General features: G+C 39.0%; 1 protein-coding gene across 1 annotated transcript in view; it reads left to right on the top strand.

Moving 5' to 3' along the window:
* LOC121489040 (leucyl and cystinyl aminopeptidase) overlaps nucleotides 1–20,931 on the top strand; it is a 97,444-nt gene extending 76,513 nt beyond the window's left edge. Inside the window, exons 14-18 of the mRNA XM_041751483.1 lie at nucleotides 7,332–7,516; nucleotides 9,028–9,189; nucleotides 10,592–10,732; nucleotides 11,440–11,521; nucleotides 12,178–20,931. Of these exons, the coding sequence (XP_041607417.1) occupies nucleotides 7,332–7,516; nucleotides 9,028–9,189; nucleotides 10,592–10,732; nucleotides 11,440–11,521; nucleotides 12,178–12,309 (702 nt within the window). The 3' untranslated portion in view covers nucleotides 12,310–20,931. The remainder of the gene's footprint in view (nucleotides 1–7,331; nucleotides 7,517–9,027; nucleotides 9,190–10,591; nucleotides 10,733–11,439; nucleotides 11,522–12,177) is intronic.
* Nucleotides 20,932–25,362: the final 4,431 nt, after the last annotated feature.

Here is a 25,362-nt window from a genome sequence, read left to right as displayed (position 1 = left end):
CTTCTCTATTCAAATTCCAGTTTATTTTTATATAATAAATGCTTGAAGTAGGTCCTTTTCCAATGTGGTGTTCCACGTTGATTCCCTAGTGGTCATTATGAAATGACAGTTATGTTTGTATTGAGACTATTCTGTTTTAGGAGTCCTTACTGATAACTTTCTTAGGGAGGATGATGCTGGTGGATATATTTCTCTGCAAAGTGCTAAAGGAGTCTTGGTATTGGTGACTGCTTTCCCTTTTTTAAAACCAGTTGCCTAATTAGTATTAAATTAGGTTTAATACTAACCTTTCAGTATTTAAAAGGCAGAGTATTTAAAAGGTCGGGAGGAAGAGATGAATTCTTTGTTTCATCTTATTCTCTGAATAAGCACATTCTGACAATAGGGTTTGCTTTAGAAACCAGTCAGATTTGGGGATACCTGGGGGGCTCAGCGGTTTAGCACCTGCCTTTGGCCCAGGACATGATCCTGGAGTCCCGGGATTGAGTCCTGCGTCAGGCTCCCTGCATGGAGCCTGCTTTTCCCTCTGCCTGTGTCTCTGCCTCTCTCTCTCTCTCTCTCTCTGTCTCTCACGAATAAATAAATAAAATCTTAAAAAAACAAAAAAAGGAAAGAAACCAGTCAGGTTTTCCAGGGACCTGGCCAAAGGCAGCTTTCAGAAAAAGCAAGAAAGTATTGAACCAGAAATTAGAATGTCTTCTGGGTTTCAGTGTCCTCACTGGTCAAAAGTGGTTGGATTACATGTTTTTTTAAGCCACTTCACTTCTGCCTCTTATTAGTCTACTGCACATTCTCTGTGATGAGTTCTCCCATCACACACTATTCTCAGTGGGGGGAGGCAAGCCCAGCTGGTGGGCCATATGAACTTGAGAAGCACCCTTTCCCCCAAGTGTCTGATCTGACCCCAAAGAGCCACACCTACCCAACCCATAAGCATGATGCTTAAGTTAGATGATTTCTGAGGTCTTTTTTTTTATTGGAGTTCAATTTGCCAACATATAGTATAACACCCAGTGCTCATCCTGCCAAGTGCCCCCTTCAGTGCCTGTCACCCAGTGACTCCATCCCCCTGCTTGCCCCCCTTCCACTACCCCTTATTTCCGAGAATTAGGAGTCTCTCATGTTCTGTCTCCCTCACTGATATTTTAACTAATTTTCTCTCCTTTCCCCTTTATTCCCTTTCACTATTTTTATATTCCCCAAATGAATGAGACCATATAATGTGTGTCCTTTTCCGATTGACTTAACTTCACTCAGCATAATACCCTCCAGTTCCATCCACGTCGAAGCAAATGGTGGGTATTTGTCATTTCTGATGACTGAGTAATATTCCATTGTATATACAGACCACATCTTCTTTATCGATTCATCTCTCGATGGATACCGAGGCTCCTCCCACAGTGTGGCTGTTGTGGACATTGCTGCTAGAAACATCGGGGTGCAGGTGTCCTGGCGTTTCACTGCATCTGCATCTTTGGGGTAAATCCCCAGCAGTGCAATTGCTGGGTCGAGGGTGGATCTATTTTTAACTCTTTGAGGAACCTCCAGTTTTCCAGAGTGGCTGCACCAGTTCACATTCCCACCAACAGTGCAAGAGGGTTCCCCTTTCTCCACATCCTCTCCAACAGTTGTGGTTTCCTGCCTTGTTAATTTTCCCTAATCTCACTGGGGTGAAGTGATCTCTCATTGTGGCTTGGATTTGTATTTCCCTGATGGCAAATGATGCAGAGCATTTTCTCATGTGCTTGTTGGCCGTGTTTATGTCTTCTTTGGTGAAATTTCTGTTCATGTCTTTTGCCCATTTCATGATTGGATTGCTGTTTCTTTACTGTTGAGTTTAATAAGTGCTTTATAGATCTGGATACTAGCCCTTTATCTGGTAGGTAATTTGCAACTATCTTCTCCCATTCTGTAGGTTGTCTTTTAGTTTTGTGGACTGTATCCTTTGCTGTGCAAAAGCTTCTTATCTTGATGAAGCCCCAATAGTTCATTTTTGCTTTTGTTTCTTTTGCCTTCCTGGATGTATCTTGCAAGAAGTTACTGTGGCCGAGTTCAAAAAGGGTGTTGCCTGTGTTCTCCTCTAGGATTTTGATGGAATCTTGTCTCACATTTAGATCTTTCATCCATTTCTGAGATCTTTTCTAATTAAGATTTTTATCATTCTTCTATATCATGAGGCTATCTGTTACCATCCTTAATAAAAACCAGTATCTTCAGAATGTGACTCAGTCCATAGTAAATGCTGAGCAAGCAAATCAGTGAAACACACCAGAAACGGGCACATTTCAGTGCTTGTTATATTCCGCATACCATACTTAAGTGCTTAACGTAGATTACTTTGTTCAGTCCTCACACAATGCCTGATAGATGTTTCCACCCCCATTGGCTAGATGGGAAACTAAATAACTTCCCTCAAGTCACTTACCTAGGGAATTATAAAGCTGAGCTTTAAACCCAGATTAATTCCACTCTGAAGCCCACTGTTTGTGTTATGTTGCTGTATTTTAAATTAATTTGTATTCTAGGAATGTCATCTTTCAAAGGATACCTTTTTCTTGGAAGAATCAAGGCTGTTTCCTTGCTGCTATCATTTTTTTTTAACTGAGATTTTAAAACAAAATAATTTGAAATACTTGTATACCATTTGTTTTAAGTTTTAAAATGACAGACCTTCACCTAGTTCCCTTGAAAATAAAATTGTCAATATTTGAGATTTCTTTTATATCCAAAATGTTAATAATTTTTTTTTACAATATTTGTGCATTTTGGAGAAATATGTAAATAACCTTTTAGCGCCTTTAGGGCAAACTTAGAATCCAGAACGGACTTTGTACTGTTAATATATGAAAGAGATTGGCCATTTAGTAGCCACTTCAACTGCCATAGATGGACATTGGAGTTGTTTGCAGTTTGGAGCTATTAGAATAGCATTGCTAGGACTATACTCATATATATCTTTGGTGAATATCTGTATACATTTATATGGGCTATGTGTCTGGAAGTGGAATTGTTGAGTCATAACATTTATAGTTAATACTGTACTATCACATCATCGCTCAACATTATGTCAGTTTGTGCTCCATTAGCGGCGTTTGAGAATTTGAGTTTTAATTTGCCTCTATATCCTTGTCAACACTTCGTGTTAATAGTAATCTTTTTACTTGTAGCTATTCATATGGATGCATACTTGTATTGCAACTTTGGCTTTAATTTGTATTTCCCTAACGACTAGTGAAGATGAATTCCTTTTGATTTGTTTATTGACCATCGGAGATACACTTTTGTTAAGTGTTCAAGTCTAAGGATTTTTTTCTCTTGGATTTTTTGCCTTTTTCTGATTGATTTGTAGAGCTCTTTATATATTCAAGATAAGAGTCCAAATATCTTCTCCCTCCTGGCTTACTTTTTCACTCTCTTAATGACGTTTTTTGATTAGTATAAATTCTTAATTTTTGTGTATGAAATCTGCCAACCCAAAGTTATTCTCCTTTGTTCTCTTCTGAAAACTATTATTTTACCTTACACATTTAGATCTATGATCCATCTGGAATTGATTTTTGTGTATGGTATGAGTTAGACACAAAGATTTATTTTTTTGATATGGCCATCCAGTTGATCCAGCACCGGTGTGCTTCATTGTATGTATAGATTTTTTTATTATTGAATTTTATGATTACTTTGGAGTTATTAGTGCCATATCAAATCAACACCATTTGGGGTAGTAATTTAGTTTCCTAGGGCTGCCATAATAAATTAGTACAAACTTGTTGTCTTAAAACAGCAGAAACGTGTTCTCTCACAGTTCTGGAAGCTAGAAGGCCAAAATTAAGGTATTGGCAGGGCAGATGGATTCCTTCTGAGGGAGAAGCTCTTTCATGCATCTCTTCGAGCTTCAGATGGTTGCCAGCAGTCCTTAGCATTCCTTAGCTTATAAATGCATCACTACAGTTTCTGCCTCTGTCTTTACAAGACATTTTACAGGACATTCTCTCCTTGTTTCTATGTCCAAATTTCCATGTTCTTATTACATAGGCTCCAGTCATTAGATTTAGGCCCACCATAATTCAGTATGACCTTATCTTAAATGGATTACATCTACAAAAACCTGTTCCCAAATAAGTTTACATTCACACATTCTAAGCAGACATGAATTTTGGGAGGACACTATACAACCTAGTATAGGTAGCAATAAATAACTTTAGTCCCTGTCATTCACTTTTTTTTTTTTTAATTATTGAAGGATTGTGTTGGTAGTGAATGTACTTTAAGAGTTAGCAGGATATCCCTGAAGTTCCCACCTAGTTAAATTACATGATGGTAGAAGCCGTCTTCCCTCTGCCTCTCTCCAATAACTCTTCTGAGGGCCTAGTGTCAGAAAGCACTTAATACTTACCTCAAGCTATCTCTATGCTGTGACACAGATGCTAAATTCAACCTAGGGAGTTAGATGTTTTGAATATTTTCTTTCTGTGATGCAGGAGTAACCGCATCTTCATCCCAGATGATGATTTCCAGTTTCCGGAGAAGTCATGTGTTTATTAAGAACATATCATCAGGGTGGGGTCCAGGGAATGGGTCCTCAGATGACAAGGGCAGGCTTAGTCAATGTTTGTGAGCCCATGGGCCCATGTACTGCTGTAGATTTTGTGTACTTGATTGTCAGTTAAAAGTCAGGTTAGGGGTAGCCCAGGTGGCTCAGTGGTTTAGCACCACCTTCAGCCCGGGGCGTGATCCTGGGGACCCAGGATCAAGTCCCACGTCAGGCTCCCTGCATGGAGCCTGCTTCTCCCTCTGCCTGTGTCTCTGCCTCTCTCTTTCTCTCTTTCTCTCTCTCTCTCTCTCTGTGTGTGTGTGTGTGTGTGTGTGTGTGTGTGTGTGTCATGAATAAATAAATAAAATCTTTAAAAAAAAAAAAGTAAGGTTAGCTTTAGATTATCAAGAGGAAGAGACTCTCAAATTCTTAGGGCATTCTCGTACCATCAAAACTCTCAAAATATAAAATCTGACACTAATTAGAGTTGGAAATGGCAGACATTTCTGAGTCCTTGGATCCAATCTTCAAATAGTATTTGTGATTAAGACTGATGTCTAATTAATTTTTTATGTTGTCACCAGAGCATTGTGTACGTATATTGGTCATTTTGTTATCTAAGCTGCGCATACCTATATAACACATACATCTATATCACATTTTGTGATGTATGCTGTGGTGTTGTGGTCGATAGGGTCTGGAGGCACTATTGAATTGTGTCAGATTGCTCACATCTGACGTTAACATCTGATCCCAGCCATATTCCTGTTTCATCACTTACAAGTCTGTCATTCTTTTACATATGAGGAATTGGTGGGATAAACCTTTTGCAATAAAAGCTGACACTTCACTTTTAAGAAGCCGAGTTGACCCAAGAAAGAACTCCCTGGGCATATCAGTGTAAAATTAAAGCAGTAAATCAAAATGTAATACATTTATATAGTGCCACCATCTTTCCTGTCTGTTTTATTTTTAAAATCATTTTTGTCTAACATTCTTGCATTTTATTGCATACCCAGCGTTTGTAGCTTGTATAACCGCTTAATTTTTCTCCCCATTTTCCTTTTTCATTTTATGAAATCAGACGATAGGATTCTATTGTTTAATGAGTTTAAATTAAAAAAAAAAATTAGTTAAAACACAGGAAAAACAAGTTCTATGTGTGAAGCCCTTGCTTCAACATAGAAGCACTTGCTATATGATTTATTAATATTAAAAATATAACCTGGATTATTTATAAAAATGATAAAACAGGAATTATCTAAAAACAGAATTATTTTTAAATTAAAATCTTTTGCTCTGTTATGTTGTCATTTGAAATATATGTAAAAATCAACTCTTTGGGGATTTCATCTTAACAATTTGGTACCAGAAATAACTAGTAAAGTTGCACCCTGTAACTCCAGTGGAGGAACTGCTCGTGAGCTAGCCTTAGCAGCTTCAAGTGTCAGGTTTCCCTTGCTGCCAGTACTTTAATGTGCCATTTTCTCCCTGCTGGTTTCTGTATATTTTAGTAAATTCTCATTGACATACATTTTTCTAACCCCTAAAAGGGGTTTTTTGTTTATTTGTTTTTTTGTTTGTTTTTTTTAAGTAAAATCTGAAGCTTGTAACTTTTCCCCTATCCTCCTTCTTTTGTTTCTACTTGGCAGTTATGAGTAGCTTTGAATTTTCTTTTATTCTTTATTCACTTGGGGTGGTTTGCTATCATGCCATTGAGAATGTCAGGCCAGTGGCAGGCAGCATGTCCGATGCAGCCATGTGTACACAATAGGATCTCCTGCATTGCTTTAATGTTCCTTGGATTATCAGTCACCCTGGCAAGTATTTTTCCACTTCACGTCCTCTCAATGACTCGCAGGCTTTGTTACTCACACATTCCACAAGGTGTCTGTTCTCTATTTTATCGCTTTTGAAGCAAACAAAAGCGAGTTGACATGTTATCACAAACTTTGAGTCCTTCTCCTTGCACAGATTCTTTTATTTCGTTCTTGGAGCTCCACAGGAGACTTATTTTCAGAAGGTCTGTTGAGAAAATGACTTCAGCAGTTCAAAATTCTCTGACTAGGATTCATTTTAGGTATTGACAGTGGTACTCTGGAAGAATAGGATGCTACGTGAAGAACTTGAACATATTTTCTGGGGTGTACGAGTATTGTAAACCAATGAATCTAACATATGGGTATTCTCTGTACTTTTCGTGTTGCTTTACTACAGGTCTGAAAAATTTTTCAATAGAGTTGAGGGTGAGGAAATAACTATAAACAACTATTCTTGCCTGCACACCTCATTTTCTTGCTAATTTGATTAATTTTTTAGATCATCAAGCTAGTTAATATTTTAAGTATTCCTTTAATACTGCCTTCAGAAACATTTAAACATCCACCTATCAGTAAAGAAGTATATATTTCTCTCATTGTTTTATGGATTTATGGAGTCTAAAGTTATGAGGTCAGAAAGTTCTAGCTTGCTTCCTGCAGTGGCTATGAGCAGGAAAATAACCTTCTCAGTCTTCTCACTGAGTACATACAGAAGACAGGCTCTCCACTGCAATGAAGTCATTAATTCTTTCTGTGTTACGTAATTAAGAGTCTGCCTTGGCTATAGCGGCCTACGTATAGTCTTGGTTATTGAATGGCTTCACCCCAGTTGCACGTGGGCTTCATATGTCAGTTGAAATTTATTGAGTATACCTAAGCCCTCCTCTTTTTTCTCCTTGATAAATATTGGGGGTAAAAAAGATCTAGCCATCCTGATTTTTCTGATTGTCCTAATTCTTGTTAACAATTCATCTCTCTAGACCAGGGTATTTAAATTACTTCGAACCCAAATCCAACAGCAAACCTGGACTGATGAAGGCACCCCATCTGCCCGAGAGCTTCGATCACTCTTGCTCGAATTTGCTTGCACCCACAGCCTAGAGAACTGCAGCAGTGCTGCCATGAAGCTGTTTGATGATTGGATGGCATCCAATGGAACTCAAAGGTGACATGTCATTCAACTCAAATGAACTCTGGTCCTCTTCCTTACCTTTATATCACATACTGAAACCAGGATCTTTTCATCCTGGGTCATAAATGTTACAAAACTGAGTGTTAATGTAGGTCAATTCTGTGTACTCGCATTGTCAAACAAGACTGTTTTTCCAAATTGTAGTAAAATACATAAAACATAGGGTTTATCTTAACATGTTTTAAGTGTACAGTTCGGTAGTGTAAGTATACTACACATTGCAACAAATCTCCAGAACTTTTTATCTGGCAAAACTAGAATTCCTTACCCTGACGACTGTCCGTTTTCCCCAGCCCCCAGCAGCCACGATTTTATTTTCTGCTCTAAATACCTTATGTGAAAAAAAATAAAAAATAAAAAAAAATAAATACCTTATGGGAGTGAAATGTACAGTATTTGTCTTTTTCCCGATTGGCTTGTTTCACTTAATGTGATGTCCTCAAGGTTTGTCCATGTTGTAGCTTGTGTTAGAATGTCCTTCCTTTTTAAGGCTAAATGTATTCATTGTGTGTACACACCATATTTTGTTTATTCATTCATCCATTGATAGACATTTGAGTTGCTTCCACCTTTTGGCTTTTACAAATGATGCTGCTATGAGCTTAGGTATACAAATACCTCTTCAAGGCTCTGCTTTAGATTCTTTCAGATGTCTACATAGAAGTGATATTGCTACATCCTATGGTAGTTATATTTTTAATTTTTTGGAGTAATAACCATATTGTTTTCCATAGTGGTTGCACCATTTTACATTCCCACCAATAGGGCACAATAGTTCCACTTTCTTCACATCCTCACCAACGCTTGCTGTTTTCTGCTTTTTAATAGCAGCCATCTAAATGGGTGTGAGCTGTCCAACAAATCTCTCTTAATTTAGGGATATAACATAGCAGGTAGAGTTAACTAACTAGTAGACATGTCTTTGACGATGACTGGTTCTCTCCATATTCCTTACTGGGCGTTATGGAAATAGATTCAAGCATCAGATGAGAGTTGGCGTGGGAGATTTGGATGACCTGTTGGGGTCCTTTCCAGCTCTGAGATCTTAATAAGGCCAGAAAACTGTGCTGCTTCCCCTCTTTTTGCTGTTCCCCTCACACTTGCTTCTGTATTTCTACCATGGAACTTACCGCACTATGTGGTAATACATTTATTTATTCTGTACGTTGTAATAGCCTCTGAGTTCCTAGAGGGCAGAGACTGGGTCTCATTCTTCCCTTCCCCGGCTTCCAGCCAGTTGTCCGCCTGGTTCTTTGTGGGTGTTCAGCGAAAAATTGTGGCACTTAGTTGAACTGATACTCTGTTTTATAGTCACACCACCAGGAAAGTAGCAGCCCACTGAATTAAATATTTTCTTGACTAGGAGTTATAAAGACTCTTCTGTTACCTGCTCTGGCCCCGCAAGCACCACTAGTCAATTCCTTGCCTTTGTACTCAGGATTTTTTTTTTCCTTGTTTTTCTCATATTTGTACCTTTCTTACAGCCTACCTACTGATGTCATGAGTACTGTGTTCAAGGTTGGAGCAAAAACTGAGAGAGGCTGGTCATTCCTGTTAAGCAAATATGTCTCTGTAGACTCTGAAGCAGAGAAGAATAAAATACTTGAAGCTCTTGCCAGCTCAGAGGATGTACGGAAACTTTACTGGTATGAAACCATCCAAGGAATTTGATATGTAGAAATATCAAAAGCATAAAAGCATTGTGCTCCTAAGTTTGAGGAGCTCATTTTCTCTGGGATCTCCTTTTTTCTCCCTTTACTTGTGGGGCAGCCTTGTCTTGGATGGTTTGGGGAGGAGCCCGCATGTGTCGGGCTCCCATTATAAAGTACTTAACCAGTACCTAAGGAAGAGGAATAAAATGTGGATGTATCTCTCATATGACCCTTCACTTCCACTCTTAGTCTCTCTTCTCTGTTAACAGTGTCAGTCCTGGTGTGTGTATTTACATATTGAATGTAGGTGTATACTATACCCAGTGTTCTGTAACATTCTTTGTAGTGAATGATTGGTCTTTGAGATTTGCCATGTTCGTTCATAAAGCTTATTTCATTCGTTTTTAAGGCTACACAGTATTCCAGAGTATGGCCCTTTCATAATTTAATCCATCACATTTGTTGGGCATTTGGGTTTTTTCCCCCATTAAAAATAATTTTGCATTCTTTTGAGGGTATGTGCTTTCCCCTAGAAGCAGATATTATAACATGATAGATGAGAATTGCATTTGTGTAAGTACCAGGCTTTAGTATTTATCAGCTACACTATTGCATCAATTTTACTTAACCTCAGTTCCTTAGACTGTAAAATGGAGAAAGGTAATGATTACCTATTTCAGCCATTCTTGTGTCAAGATTTTAGAACATAATCTAGTACATAGGAAGTATCCATAAGTGTTAACTATTAATATTAAAAGCATATTCTAAAATGTATCTTGCTTTTATACATATTCTTGCTAGTACATATTCTAAAATGTATCAGCTTTTTAAGAATAGTAATATTACCAGGATGCCTGGGTGGCTCAGTGGTTGAGTGTCTGCCTTCGACTCAGGTCGTGATCCCAGAGTCCTAGAATTGAGTCCTGCATCACACTCCCTCTAGGGAGCCTGCTTCTCCCTCTCTCTCTCTCTCTCTCTCTCTCTCTCTCTCTGTGTGTGTCTCTCTTGAATAGGTAAATAAAATCTAAAAATAAAAAATAAAAAAGAATGGTAATATACCTATCTACTCAAATAAAATAAGGTTTTTAACAACAACAAAAAAAATCCAGTCTTCTGAGTTATAGTAAATTCTACTTGAATTTATTCCCCAAATGTCCTTACTACTATTTATTATTATGTGACAGTATACTTAAGTCCTTATGTAAGTGGTGACTTCTCCCTTCATTTAAAAAAATGACAAGTTTTCAATTTATCGGTCAGTCTTAGACCAGCCTGAAACTTACATCCTTTGAATTGCTTCAGAACTTTCATTAAGAGGCCGGCACTTATTTTAAGTCCAGTGATCACTTCATGATGAATAATTGTTTTTGGAAACTAAATCTGCTTTGCTCTTCAGGTTAATGAAAAATAGCCTCAGTGGAGATATCATCCGAACACAAAAGCTGTCATTTATCATTAGAACAGCTGGCCAACATTTTCCTGGACACTTGCTGGCATGGGATTTTGTCAAAGAGAACTGGGACAAGCTCGTGCAGAAGTAAGTTTCTACTTATTTTCTACTAATTTTTAACATGTACTAATTTTCAGTATTCTCCGGTTCTGCATGTGCAACTGTTCCCAGTGTTGTATTGATTCATAGGATTTAAGATCTGCTGTGAGAGGAAAAGTACATCAGTGACAGCTTAACCAAAACACCCAGACATTTTTACACTTGTAAATGTAATTCCTTAACGTGAGTCGTTGGACAGTGGTGCTCCATTCGGGTACTGTTGAAGCCAACCGTGCTAGACACTTAGGTCACTTCACTTAACGCGGCCATGGACTATTTCACAATAGCTGCTTAGTTACGTGTGTTGAAAAATACCTCTTCGTTGTCAAGAGATTAGATAAGAACTCATACCCGCCTAGACCACACATGGAAGATATTCTTTTTTCTTTCAGAATAATAATGGCGTTTCTAGAGGGGGGTAAGGTGTGGTTTTTGAATCAATTAAATGGATTCATTTATCTGGGTATCCATAACTCCTGCCTTTTTCTGCCCACCTTTCCTTCCCCCTGGTAGTGAGAGTGTGTGTAGGCTTACCTTCTGATTTCCTGAGCTTCCTTACCCAGGAGCAGGCTTCCCACTCTCCCCTTGGCCTGTGTAATGTATAGTCAAGTATTTCCTTTGCGCTCAGGAACTTTGCTTCCCAACAGCTGCCTCATGTTTTTGCTCTTTTTGCTCTTGTATTTGTGTTTCTTCAGGTTTCATCTGGGGTCCTATACCATACAAAGTATTGTTGCTGGGTCAACGCACCTGTTTTCGACAAAGGCACATTTGTCTGAGGTTGGTTGTATAAAATGTTAGCAGGGAGATTGGGTCACCCTTTCCGCTTTGGCTGCTCAGTCTCAGTGAGACGGTGCCTCGTCACGCCAAATCCTGCCCCCCCTCTGTGTCTGCCTTGGTCAGTGCCAGTCGTTGTGCCCTGGCATTAGTGCTTAAGGGGCCGGTCTTCAGCAAGGAGGACGAATTCTCATGAGGAAGAATTTGGATTCCATTCTCAACTGTATTCCCTCATCTGCCTTACACAAATAATTTTTGGAATTAAGACGAGCATATGCCATCTTTCTTTTTAAGTGGTAATAAAATGGTTTTAAGGAATTCCATTCCCAGGGAATTCCATTCCACTGGGCACTAATTCTAACTTAGATGACTTCATGTACTGTTACTTGGCGGCTTTTTTTTTTTTTTTCCCATTTTAAATTGGAAGAATTTATCCTTCTGGGAGTAAGGGGAACTCATTTTTAAAATGACTTCAGATTTCACCATACGTGATCAGGAACTTGATGTAAATTCTTTGAATAGGAAAGTGCTTTTTGTCTCTACTTCTTTCAAGACATCAGCATAGCCATGACTAAGTTAAAGCTTATTTGAAAGGGATATTCAGAGTTACCTGTGATTTAGTGTTCTCCTTTTGAAATACTTCTGCGTGCAACTTACAGGTCCAGGCGTTCTTTGAAAATCAGTCAGAGGCAACCTTTCGGCTTCGTTGTGTCCAGGAGGCTTTGGAAGTCATTCAGTTGAACATCCGATGGATGGAGAAGAACCTTAAAACTCTGACGTGGTGGCTGTAGCATGCACAACTGCACCCCCTTTTGTTGCCCATTCAGAGAGCTTATTAACTTGGGCTCTGCTGCTTTTGCAAAAAGCCAAGGTGAAGCCAGAATTGCTGCCAAGTTGTTTGCACTCTTAGGAGTTCTAGTTAGCTCAGGGCCCGTCTGTGTAGTTTTCATCTGTCTTTTTCGAATTGTCTTTGGGCAGTACATAGTTATTTATTATACAGAATTACATTCACCTATATGCCAACACCTACAAAAACAATAATTTTTCTACTCTGAAGATACACAAATAGGGGAAGAAATCTGTTGTTTTGGCATTCTGTTCTCTTTCTTGGTATCCAGAAAATACTGACACAGTGAAACAAGGCAAGACTACCACGGGAGCCGTCATCTTTGCAGGCTGCTGGTTTGTCAGCCATTTGTTGCTTCTCACTGATAGATGTTACTTGAATGTGGTACAAAACTTAGCTTCAAAAACTATGGTAATGAAGTCGATGAATCCTACAACTGTTAGAAAACTGATCTCAGGTGTGCAGATCTACTTTGGTTTGAGGTTTTGATCAATCCTTTATTTTCTGAAACAAAGTTCAAATAAGGTCTATAACTATTATATATTTTTTTTCTGCAGAACAGCCAGGTGCTACAGAATTTTTAAATTTTTGTTGTACTGAAAAGCTAAGTAACAAGGACAAAAGATTAAATTTTCCAAATATTTAATACTTATTTTTTCATCTTTTAGGAAAATGTTTCAAACTGAGTTAGCTTCAGTTACAATTATTTTATTTATGAATTCCAGTACTCTCCAAATCTGTACACCTTTGTCACTCCCTGCTATAGCTATTACCTTGTGTTATAAAGGAATATGTGTACATTTATGGCATTTATGGCAAGCATTTTGTTAATACTGTTGTCTTTTATCATGACTTTATCACTGTTACTAAAAATACAATTAGTTTAAGTTGCCTTTGACATTGCCTGATCATAGACACTTTCTCTGAGAATCATATTCATGTGTAGATTTTCATGTTATATGATAGCTTATATTAGAAGCACATTTTAAAATGGGGTCTTTGAGAAATTGAGCATTTTTATTTAAAGTTCACCATAGTACCTTAAAGGAATAAAGAGAATGTGGGATAGGAATAACCTGATTCAGATTTAATATGGTGGGCTTTGAATTTTTTCTATCTAGACAGTACTTTCTTTAGTTGAAAACCCAGTGGATTTTTGTTTGTTTTGTTTTATTTTGTTCTTATCATGGCCAAACTAACTGATTTAAAGGGATGGCCAAGGAGAGAAAGAAAGAAAAGGGAAGATTTCCAAAACTGTATGGCATTTTCACTCCTTGTAAAGGAGAAATACTGTACTTGAATTTTTTGAGCTATGCAGACTTAATACTTAGATCGTTGAGTTTCTTTGATTCTTAGGGGAAAAGTTTTCTTCCTTATAATTTTGAGTACTTTGTATTTTGTTTGAAAACATCTTTCGTGTACATGAAAAGGGCAGATACCCATTTGTGAGCACTTAAAACACTCCAGAGAATCAGTGGGAAAGGTCAGCTCTTTTAATTTAGCAGGTATACAGTGAAAATATGTGGGACTGTGTATAAAATTATATTTTACTTTATGAAAGTATTTTTATATAACAAAATTTAAAATGCTGGCATGCTAAAAGGTAGCTTTCTTTAATCCTAATGTGTTTCCCCCCAATTTAGTCTTTTCTAAACATTTACCTCTGGTTCAGAGTACAAAATATTATATCCTGAGAATCGTAGAATCCTCTAAAGATGTCTTATTGAAGCTGGGCTGATTGTAGCTCCTTATTCCTCTCGTGCTTCAGCAGACGAAAGAGAGTTTAGTTGATATTGGAAGTCAGTGTGTTTTTATATTTTTAGAGTGGGGAAAAATACTAAACTTTTGAGGGGTTTTTTGGTTGCTGGTTTTTTTACCATGTTATATTACCGAATTCCACTTTGATACAGAGTTTAAATTTTGCTACTTCTCAACATCAGTTGAGATTTTTCAGTTTTCCCCGCCCATCTTTACATTGCTCCTGAAATGTCTGTTAACTCTGCATATGGCAAATCTTATCTTGAATTATATCATTTTCCCTGAGTGTGTGTGTGTGTGTGTGTGTGTGTGTGTGTGCGTGCATGTGTGTGGACAGAGGATGACGTTTAAGTAAATCCCTATCAAAGTGTGGGCTGCAAGAAGAGGTGACTTGTAATCCATTGCTTGCCTTGTACCCACAACCCGTCCACTCGGCGACCGCACCCCTGCTCGGCTGCCCCTCTCTGGAGGCCTCACCTCCTCATTTGTAGATTTCAGCGCCCCCCCCTTCAGTTTCCCACGGGATTCCGTAGTTTCCAGCGCCAAGCTAACCCGTCCATGTGGCACTTCTAAAGATGAGCTCCGAGCCAGGAGTGCAAGGCCAAGTCACAGAGCATGAGGTGTGACAGGTACAAGCGGCTGGGGTGCCCTGGCGGCCTCGCTCTCCAGGCCCACAGCACAGCCGGGCTACTTGAACGGGACATGGGGGGCATGTGTGCTAGGTTGTTAAGAAAGGTAAACCTGGGGATTTGGACTCGTAGAAGAAAACCCGCACTTTGGAGGCGGAGGTGGGAATCCAAGGAGTCCAGTGTGTTAATGGCAGGATGTCGGATCCTTTAAACCGCAGGTGGGTCAGCGTCCCCCCCAAGCTCGGGCCTCCCTCCTCCTCCTCCTCCTCCTTGTTTTCTCTGAGTCCCTGCACATGAAACCACGTTGCTGTGGCTTAGCTGTTCCTGAACTTTCTCACCATCACAGGTTCTGCTTACTCCTAACACTCTTGGCCGCTCATGTTTCCATTTTACCGTACTTCAGCAGCCGAAGAGCTGTCAGAAGAGTTCTGGGTACGTAGAGGCTGTGCAGCTGCCTCAGTCTCCCCAGGTACAGAACAGAGTCTTCTCTGAATACCAGAAAGTAAGAAGTGAGGGTCAGGGTCAGGGGCTGAGTGTGTTGCATCACCGGTGGCCTGTTACTGAGCCATGTCCTCAGTGTCTACCTGGAAACCTAACGTGCGGTGGTCGCTCGGATTGCTGAATATTCACGCAACCCCCGTTCATCTGATGGGACTGCAGAGAAGGTGTGTGAGCTCAGGACACACGGCATCACCAAGTCAGCACTTCCAGGGCAGAGTTTGCAAAATGAGGTCTGCATTTCTTAGGTACGAAACAGCTCTTTTTCTCCTCTTTGCCTTTGTTGTTTTCTTCTTTCTTTCTTTCTTTCTTTCTTTCTTTCTTTCTTTCTTTCTTCTTTTCTTTTCTTTTCTTTTCTTTTCTTTTCTTTTCTTTTCTTTTCTTTTCTTTTTTCTTTCTTTTCTTTTCTTTTTATCGGAATGAATTCTCTATCTCGAGAGCTGCTTCTCTCTCCCCTCTGACTCCCCCGTTTGTACTTTAAGAAAACAAATGTGTGTATTTTTGCTATGCATTGCATTCTTTTATTTTGTGGTTCATTTTCGGCTTTGGTGGTAAGTCCTGAATGAAAAGTGGCAGCCCAAATGCAGGACAGATCTCCTCTTGTCCCTTCCCCTCATTGCCTGCGTGTGCAGCAGCTCTCAGAATTAACTGATGTCTTTAAGTGGCTTTTCGGCGGGGCATATACTTTCTAAATGTGCATATGTAGTCTTGATGTATTTTTATTTTCTTTGGGTTTTGTACACTTTATTCTGATAACGAGGTAGATACTGTCCTGTGATGTCTCCAGCCCTTCCCAAGTTCCTGTGTGGGCAGTGGCTACAGGTAGTGACTTGACGTTTCTCTTTTTGGAAGTTAACGGTGATACTGGGCGGAGAGCAGAGTATGTTCATTTAAAAATGTGTACAGAATGTTTTTGCTGCTATTTTGTGGGTGTTCTTTCACTTAGCACTTCATTCATCTTTCTCATGGGTGTGTGGATACCTAATGAGCTGTGGCAGTGCGGAAGTATGACGAATGTCCCGTTTACCTCCTCCTTGTGGCTTGCATGGACAGTTGTCGTTGCTCTCGTTTCGATCGAGTCTTGGTGAGGTGGGGCTTGTGTAGCTCTCTTGCAGATATGTGTTATGCTCCTTTTTTATATTCCATCTTATATGTGTTTGCATGTGTACATATGTGAAAATCGAGGCTCAGGGTAGGACAGATTTCCTGTTTGTCCTTTCCTTTATTGCCTCCTAGGGTTAGTAGCTGATGTCGTTTTGTTTTGTGGGGTGGGAGAAACTAGGGTATGTATTTAATGTATATAAATAGACTTTGTATTACTACTCATTTCGTACTGTGTCCTTCTCAGAGGACATCAGAGTACTTAATGAGACGTGGAGGTCCGGATGTATGACAATCTCCTCTTGTCCCCTTCCCTTATTGCCTGTGTGGGCAATAGCTAGTAGAATAGTTGTTGAAGTTGGGGGGAGGGAGGGAGGGGGTTGGGGGAAGGGATGTGTACATGCTGTATATACCTGTTTTTACTGCCAAGTTGTATTATTTCATTGGGTACCCAGACTGGAAGGTACCCAATAAACCATGGAGGTCCGGATGTATAACAATCTCCTCTTGTCCCCTTCCCTTATTGCCTTAGTGGGCAATGACTAGTAGAGTAGTTAATTAGTTTCAGGGGCCCTTTTGTGGGTTTGGGAGTAAATATTTTTAAATATATATACATGTTTCTACTTCCTTATTATAGTATTTCACTGGTTACCCCGTCCTTCACCGGACACACAGGTCCCCAGTGAACCGTGGAGTTCTAGATGTATAGCAATCTCCTCTTCTCCCTTTCCCTTTTTATCTACGTAGGCAGTCATTTTCAAGTAGTTTGGATTTTTTGAAGTCTTGAGGGTGGGGGTGGGAGGGTGGGAAGGGACTAAGGGCAGGATATGTACTTTTGAAAACTGTATGTACAGTATTTCTTACTATATGTGTTATTCCATTTTGTACCCCGTCCCTTGCTTGGACGTGCAGGTACTTAATGAGACGTGGAGGTCCGGATGTATGAAAATCTCCTCTTGTCCCCTTCCCTTATTGCCTCTGTGGGCAATAGTTTAGAGTAGTTGTAGATTAATATTTGTACACTACCACTCCCTCCGCTGGGAGGGTGGGGATATGTACTCCTTAAGATGTATATAAATATTTTTGTTCCTTTTTTCTGTTACTGCATTTTGTACCTAGATCTTTCCTTGGATATTTAGGTACATGATGAAAATTAAGGTTCATTCTATGAAAAAAATCTCCTCGTGTCCCCTTCCCTTATTGCCTGTCTGGGCAATGACTAGTGGTATAGTTGTTTTGAGAGGTTTTTTGGGGGCAGGGCGGTGGGGGATTTCTGGGCTTACATTTCTTAAAAGGTACATAAATGTCTGCTGTGGTGGTGGTGGTGGTTTTGCTCTTTTACTTCAAACCGGTTTTTTGGTTTGGATTTGTAGATGTGAAATGTAGTGTGGAGGCCCAGATCCAGAGGAGCGGTAAGCCCTTTCTCCCATCGCTTACGGCCTGTTGTATGAGAGGACGTTAGGACTTATACTTTGTTTTTGAATTTCTTAATGGGGAATGGGCCTAGTAGGTAAGATAGTTGATGTTTTAAATGTATATAAATGCCTCTGCTTCTTTTTGGTGTTTACTTCATTTTGAATCTAGTCCTTTGCCGTGAGTATTTAGGTACTTAATGAAAGTTGAGATTGATTCTATGAAAAATCTCCCCTACTCCCCTTCCCTCATTGCCTGGTGGGCAATGGTAGAAGAATAGATGTTTAGTTTCATTTTTTGGAGGGGTGGGAGGGGGGTGGGAGTAGTCTGGCTGAGTGCGTGTGTGCGCGCGCATGTAAATTTTTTTTTTTTAATGTATATAAATGTTTGCTACATTTTGTGTGTTATTTCACTTCTTACTCAGTCCTTTGCTGGGACTTGTAGGTACACAGTGAAACATGGAGGTCCATACGTATGATAAATCTCCTCTGCTTCCCTTCCCTCGCTGCCTTCATGGGCAATAGTTTTATAATTTGGGGTGATTTTTTTAAGGGGGAGAGATTATTTGGGTGGGTAGTGGGGAGGGGAAAAGGTCAGGGTATGAACTTTGAAAAAGTGTATATAAATGTTTTCCTATTATTGATTTTGTACCTCGTCTTAGCATGATGCATAGGTACCGGATGAAAATCAAGGATCAATGTATGACACATCTCCCCTTCTCCTTTCCCTTATTGCCGATGTTGGCAATAGTGAGTAGAATAGTTGTGTGTTGTTTATTTACTTGGTTTTTTGGAGGGATTTATAGTTTTGGCAGGGGAATATTCTTAATATGTATGAATATGGGTTTTTTGGTTGTTTCATTCAGTATCTAGTTCTTTGCATGGCTCTCTATATTGGGACCTAATGAAAACTGAGTTTTATAAATTGACAGATTGCTTCGTCCTTTCCCACATATTTTCTTATTTAGCAGTAGCTAGTATAGTTTTGTGGTTATTCTGTTTTATTCTCTAGGATATATGCCTTTAAAAATGTAAACATATATATATGCACATATCTAATCCACTTTTCTTTTTCATTATTTTTCATTGATACTTAGTCCCTTCCAGGGCAGTGCATGGCTCTAACAAAAATAAAGTCCCACCAAATCCCTGCCCTCTGACTTGAAAGGCAGTCAGGATGGTGTAACTAATGGCAACAGGTATATAGCAAGTAAGTTGGGAGAAGATGCTTGGATATGGTTGAGTTATGAAACTTAATCAGATTCAGCATCCTTACGTGGATTCAAATGGAAGGAAATGGTGAGAAGGGACTTGTACTTTGGAAATTACAGAAAGGCGAGAGGACAATACTAAGTAAAGAGTATGTTTAAAGTTCATTGCTGATTAATCTCTCAGTAACTGGCATGCCAGTAAAAGTGCTGTCTAGAATTTATTTGAAGACCGTTGAGAGTAGCTTCTTCTGGAGGCCTGGAATTCTGATTTATCTACAGAAGTCTCCTGCAGTTCCATCTATAGCATATTATGTAACTGATAGAAATTATTTTGATTTTTGAAATGAACCTTTTGACTTATTGCCACGGTTCTAGCAAATAACAACGTGGGCCCAAAAATCATTCCATAAAGAATTGGGGGGCAAGCCCTCTTTGAACGACCATCTATGGTAGGGCAGGTTGGCCCTTTTCTACCCAGAGCTCTTCTGTGTGGCTGCTTCTCTCTCCACAGTTCTCCATTAGCTGGACCATTCTTTTTCTTTCTTTCTTTCTTTCTTTCTTTCTTTCTTTCTTTCTTTCTTTCTTTCTTTCTTTTCTTTTCTTTCTTTCTTTCTTTTCTTTCTCTTTTCTTTCTTTCTTTCTTTCTTTCTTTCTTTCTTTCTTTCTTTCTTTCCTTTTTCTTTCTTTCCTTCCTTTCTTTCCTTTCTTTCCTTTCTTTTCTTTCTTTCTTATCCTCAGTGCCTGTAATATTAGATGTTATTCTCAAGTACATTTTTAAAAATGGAAGTCAGAAAAAAAAAAAATGGAAGTCAGTGTTGCCTCATCAGCTGTATGTTTTTTGCATGCATTTCATACATCCAGACTTGTGTGTTCACTTTCAGCATTCTTGAATCATACTGACTCTTCCTCTGCCACATGGTACATGTTAGGACTCCACGTTTGTCCGTATCAAAGAAAATGCATGTGTAAAATCCCTCTCTCCCTCGCTGCCTTTCTTTCTTCCTTTCTTGCTTTTTTCCTTCAGGCTTCTAAGCATCTTTGTTTGTTCTACAGTTTATAATGAATATAATGCTGAAGATTTGCCATATTATTTTATTTTATTATATATATATTTTAGAAACATTAATAGGACTCCTAGAACATTTGCAAAGAGATGTGATTTACCATATCAAACTCTCAGGTTCTAGTGTTCAAAAATTAGCCTATACTTTGCTATTATTTATACCTGCTGCTGTAGAAAAAAATAAAAGTTTGTTCATGACATATGTAGCTTTGATCGTAAATAAGTGAGAAAAGGGCACCTTTTTGGAATTAGTCCTGGTAGTCATTAGTGACAGTTCTGAGCAGTTCTTAATTTGAAATACTTCAAAGAAGTAAAGGTCATGGCTTAGCTGAATGAAATGCTCCAAAAGTTGCACTGTATAAACCATCAGTACAGTAATACACTTGTGTATGTATGTGTGTGTGTGTGTGTGTGTATACATATTATATAATGAGAATTACAGCATAATTGGAGCATTTGCATTAATCAGCAAACTCACACTGAGACAAAACTTAGTCTTCTGGCCGTCTCGATTAAAGCCAAGTGTTCCATGTTGCTATGAAGAGTAGGCTCTTTCAAACACTTCAAAAAGTAATTACTTGGAAACTTGTAAAAGTATTACATTTTTGTATTTAAACACCTATACCGATCTACAGTTCTTTGAATCTGAGCTTGTGGGTGGAATTCTAAATTTGTATCATAATCTGTCTTTTGTGGAAAATTTTGAAAACAGTATGTATAATATTATATATATGCAAATTGTGTTGTGTCACTTGTAAAGGGAAAAAGCTTATTTTTCTTTATACTTCTGATAACTTGTTTTGCATATGACCAGCACTGACTGAAAAGGCATGTGTAATTGCAAACACTGTTGCTTTTTTTTGTGAAATGAAAATAAAAGTATTTAAATATAAATGTTGTGTTGGCCTCTTTGGATGAAAAAACTACACATGTAAAATGGTACATCTCAGATTACACACTCGACCAGGATAATGACCATATTCATTGTCTTGCATGATTTGTTTTCTACTCCACTACGTACCCCAGTATCTCTACTGCCTATAATTCCGGATTTCTCACACTCACACTATTGACACTGGGGCTCTCCCGGGCATTCTGTGATGACTAACAGCACCCTTAGCCTCTAATGCAAATAGCAAGTACAAGCTAATGCCAACTCCAGTGTGACAAGGAAAAATGCCTCTAGACTTTGCCAAATTTCTCCTGCAGTGGGGTAAGGATTAAAACTTCCATTGGATGCTTGGGGCAGGGGGCTCAGTTAACTGTTACATGAATTCTATCTAGGGCAATTATTTACTTTTTAGACTGAATTGCTTCTTGTAAGCACACTTCAGTAGCAGTTGGTACAGTAATAGTTAAGTACCTAAATCCATATGAGACATGTAATTACTTATGCCTGTGAAACCAAAGAACACTTACAATCTGAATTTGAAAGTGAAAGGACACTGAATTTTACCAGGGGACACCTGTTTTGTTTCACATGTAATTGGAGCAGGAGCGCACAGCTTTATCAAGGCCACAGTTACATTCCTGGTCACATCTACAAAAGGAGTTTCTCTTTCTAGCCCCATAAATTGTTTTGAAGGACAGTTGAGAATTTTTTAGGCTTCCAGATAGGGGAACTAGAACCAGTATTTTCCTATGGTAATTGTCAAGGCTTTAAGTTAAGGATGTTAGGGCAAATAGAGTATCTCTTTATCCCCCAACCCAAAACCCTATTTCCAGTGACACACAACAACCTTGAAGCCATACCTTTTTAAAATCTCATATGATGATCATTAATATATTGCAGAATCAACAAAGTGAAGGCAACCTACTGAATTGGGAAGATGGTTGCAAGTGATCTGTTAAGAGGTTAATATCCAAATTATATAAATTTGACTTCTACAACTCAACACTAGAACACCGAGTAATCTAGTTATAATGGGCAGAAGACCTGAATATACATTTTTCCAAAGAAGACATGTACATGGCCAACAGGATCCCCATGACTCATCATCACAGAAGCAAATCAAAACCACAGTAATAAATCACCTTAACATCTATAAGGATGGCTTAGAGGATCAAAAAGACAGGAAATGTCAAGTGTTGACAAGGATATGGAGAAAAAGGAACCCTCGTGCACTGATGTTGGGAATGTAAATTGATGCAGCCACTATGGAAAACAGTATGGAAGATCCACACAAAATTAAAAGTAGAATAACCATACGATCCAGTAATTCCACTATGGGCTATTTATCCAAAGAAAACAAAAACACTGATTTGAAAAACCATATGCACCCCTATGTTTTTTTGCAGCATTATTTACAATAGCCAAGACATGGAAGGAACCTAAGTATCCTGTTAATAGATGAATGGTACATATGTCATTTATACACACACACACACATACACACATATATATATAATGGAAGCTTATTCAGGCATGAAAAAGAATGAGACCTTGCAACAACATGATGGATATAGAGGTTATTATGCTAAGTGAAATGAGACTGTAAAATACTATATGAACTTCAATAAAAATATATATAAAAATACTATATGATTTTGCTCTTATGTGGAGCCTAAAAAAAAAAAAAGCAGAAACAGACCCATAAACAAACTGGTGGTTGCCAGAGGGTTAGAGGAATGGGCAAAATGGGTGAAGGGGAGTGGGAGGTACACGCTTCCAGTAATGGAATGAATAAGTCACTGAGATGAAAGGCACAGCACAGGGCACACAGTAATGGCTTTAGTGTTGTATGGTGACAGTGGCACCATATGCTACACTTGTGAGCACAGGCCCGTGTGCAGAGCTGTTGAATCTCTGCTGTACTCCTGAAGCTAATGTAACATTGTGGTGTCAACTATACTCGGGTAAATAATAATATACTAGAGAAACGTTCTTAGGAGTTGCCAGGATTTTAATCAAAAGCTGCTGGTTCATGGTTCTTAAACTTTTTTTATTCATGGATATCTGCAATAAACAATTGAACTAAAATTCTTTATAAATGTAGAGAAGAACACTTCGATTTTGATGGACTTTTTGATGAGAGTAATAGAACTTTATTTTTGAAAATCATTTTTAGAATTCATGGCACGAAAGAGTTTGGGTTCTATTTTGCTTTACTTCATTTCTTACCATAAAGCTCATTCCCGCCCCCCCCCCCCACACACACACACGCGCGCACGCACACACATCCAGGGCTTCCTAAAACTAGTGACTGAGGTAAACAGTTGACTTACATGCTCTTCAGGGGTGTTACTACCAGAGAGCAAGACCATGCTTTTAAATCACCGTTACGGCCTACCTTCACTAACTAGTGATCTGTTGCCAGAGCTTTCTGCTGTTTCATTTTTATTATGTTTCTTATGGTCACCCAGTCAGTTATGCGATTGTGATTTCTGTTGTTGGCCTAGCTGACTTAGAATCAGGACACTTGTGTATATGTGTAATAGCTTTTATCCTTAATATCCTGCTCATTTTTTTGAAGGATGCACATAACATATTAATATAATAAAATAACCAAACAATTGGTTAAAATAGGTGATGGGCCGAAGTTGAAGCGTTGAGTAGGCTGCACCAGGAGGCAACAGATTGAAAGGAAGTGAGGGCCAGCAGACAAGAAGCCACATCAGCTTAGGAAAGGCCACGGAGGGGAGACGGGGTATTGCTTGTTCCATGCCATTTGCCCAGAAGCCGGGTGTGGAAACTGCAAGCCCTTGTGTTGGATGCTTTCTGATGTTGCTCTTCTATTTTTTTTTTTAATTATTTATGATAGTCACACAGAGAGAGAGAGAGAGAGGCAGAGACACAGGCAGAGGGAGAAGCAGGCTCCATGCACCGGGAGCCCGACGTGGGATTCGATCCCGGGTCTCCAGGATCGCGCCCTGGGCCAAAGGCAGGCGCCAAACCGCTGCGCCACCCAGGGATCCCCATGATGTTGCTCTTCTAAGTCAGTGTGGCACCAAAGTGACGCTTGGGTGCTTCGTGCAGGATTGCACATGGGCTGCCCTGTGCAGTTAGCGGCTGTTTACATCTTCATTTACTTTGCCTCCCAGCCCTTTGTAATTTTTACAGTTAAGCGGTACTCTTGGAATATTACCATTATTACATAGTAGCAGGAGGTAATGATTTCTAGAAATTTAAACTATTTGAAAGGCCGTGGAACATAGACTGGCATCAGTCAGGACTGAGTTGATTCCCTCGTTCAGTCATTTCCCACTTGTGTTTTAATTCCTCTTAGCCTCAGTTTTCTCCAGTAATAAAACAAGGACACTACCTACCTTATGAGGTGGTTAGCTTCACCTTAAATAAAATATTTATAAATTACCTAGCACATGAAATAAGTCCATCAGAGAAATAAAATTAGCATATGGTTTCACTTATGTGGAATATAAGAAACAGTGCAGAGGATCACAGGGGAAGGGAGGGAAAAACTGAGTGGCAAGTCTTCAGAGAGGGAGAGAAACCATGGGGGACTCTTTATAGGAAACAAACTATAGGATGGAGGAGAGGTGGCAGGGGATGGGGTGATGGACTGGGTGATGGACGCTGAGGGCACATGATGTGTGAGCACTGGGTGTTGTATGCAACTGACAAATCATTGAACACATCTGAAATCATGTACATACTTTGTGTTGGCTAATTGAGTTTAAATTTTTTTAAAAAATTAGCACAATGCCTATAAATATCACGGTGACATGGTAAATGTCAACTGCTATTGTTAAAACTTCTTGCTGTTTTCCGGAGTATAAAGATGTTAATACCCTCAGTTACTGATGGAAATAAGTGTTGTTGTTGTTGTTTTTTTTTTTAATTGAATAGGTTATACAACTTACCAGTTAGGAAATTAGAGAAATAATTTCAGTCTAATTGTCTTTGTAAGTCTTAATCCTTAAGTATGCAGATTTGAGAGCTATTGCCTGTAAATTGGAAAAAGCGTGACGTTATATAGGTTTCACAACTGGAATGATAACCTGTCACTGAATTTCATTAATTGTAAGTAAGTGGGAAATGAAATCCTAATTATTGACTAATCTGCATGGTGGTAATATCAGGCACAGGTATATGGGAAATGGATCCAATACTTCATAGGAGCTCAGTAAATACTCCTTTTTCCCCCCTTTCAATAATGTATTTGCATTAAATATGCAAAAGAATCAAGCATGCACAAGTCTCAATTCTAGCTAGAAAATATGTGTACAGCTTAGCGCATGGGAGAGAAGTTGGCCAAGATCTCTCCTAGTGCCAGAAAAAAACCTTCCATGTGACGTAGTCTAATTCTCTCATTTTCCTGATCAAGTAAGAGCACCAGAGGCTGGGCCTTAGCGAAGGCCCCCCCA

This window comes from Vulpes lagopus, chromosome 4, assembly GCF_018345385.1.
Source record: "Vulpes lagopus strain Blue_001 chromosome 4, ASM1834538v1, whole genome shotgun sequence".
Classification (NCBI taxonomy): domain Eukaryota; kingdom Metazoa; phylum Chordata; class Mammalia; order Carnivora; family Canidae; genus Vulpes; species Vulpes lagopus.
The sequence above is the reverse complement of the archived record's forward strand: the minus strand, read 5'-3'. Positions and strand labels throughout refer to the sequence as shown.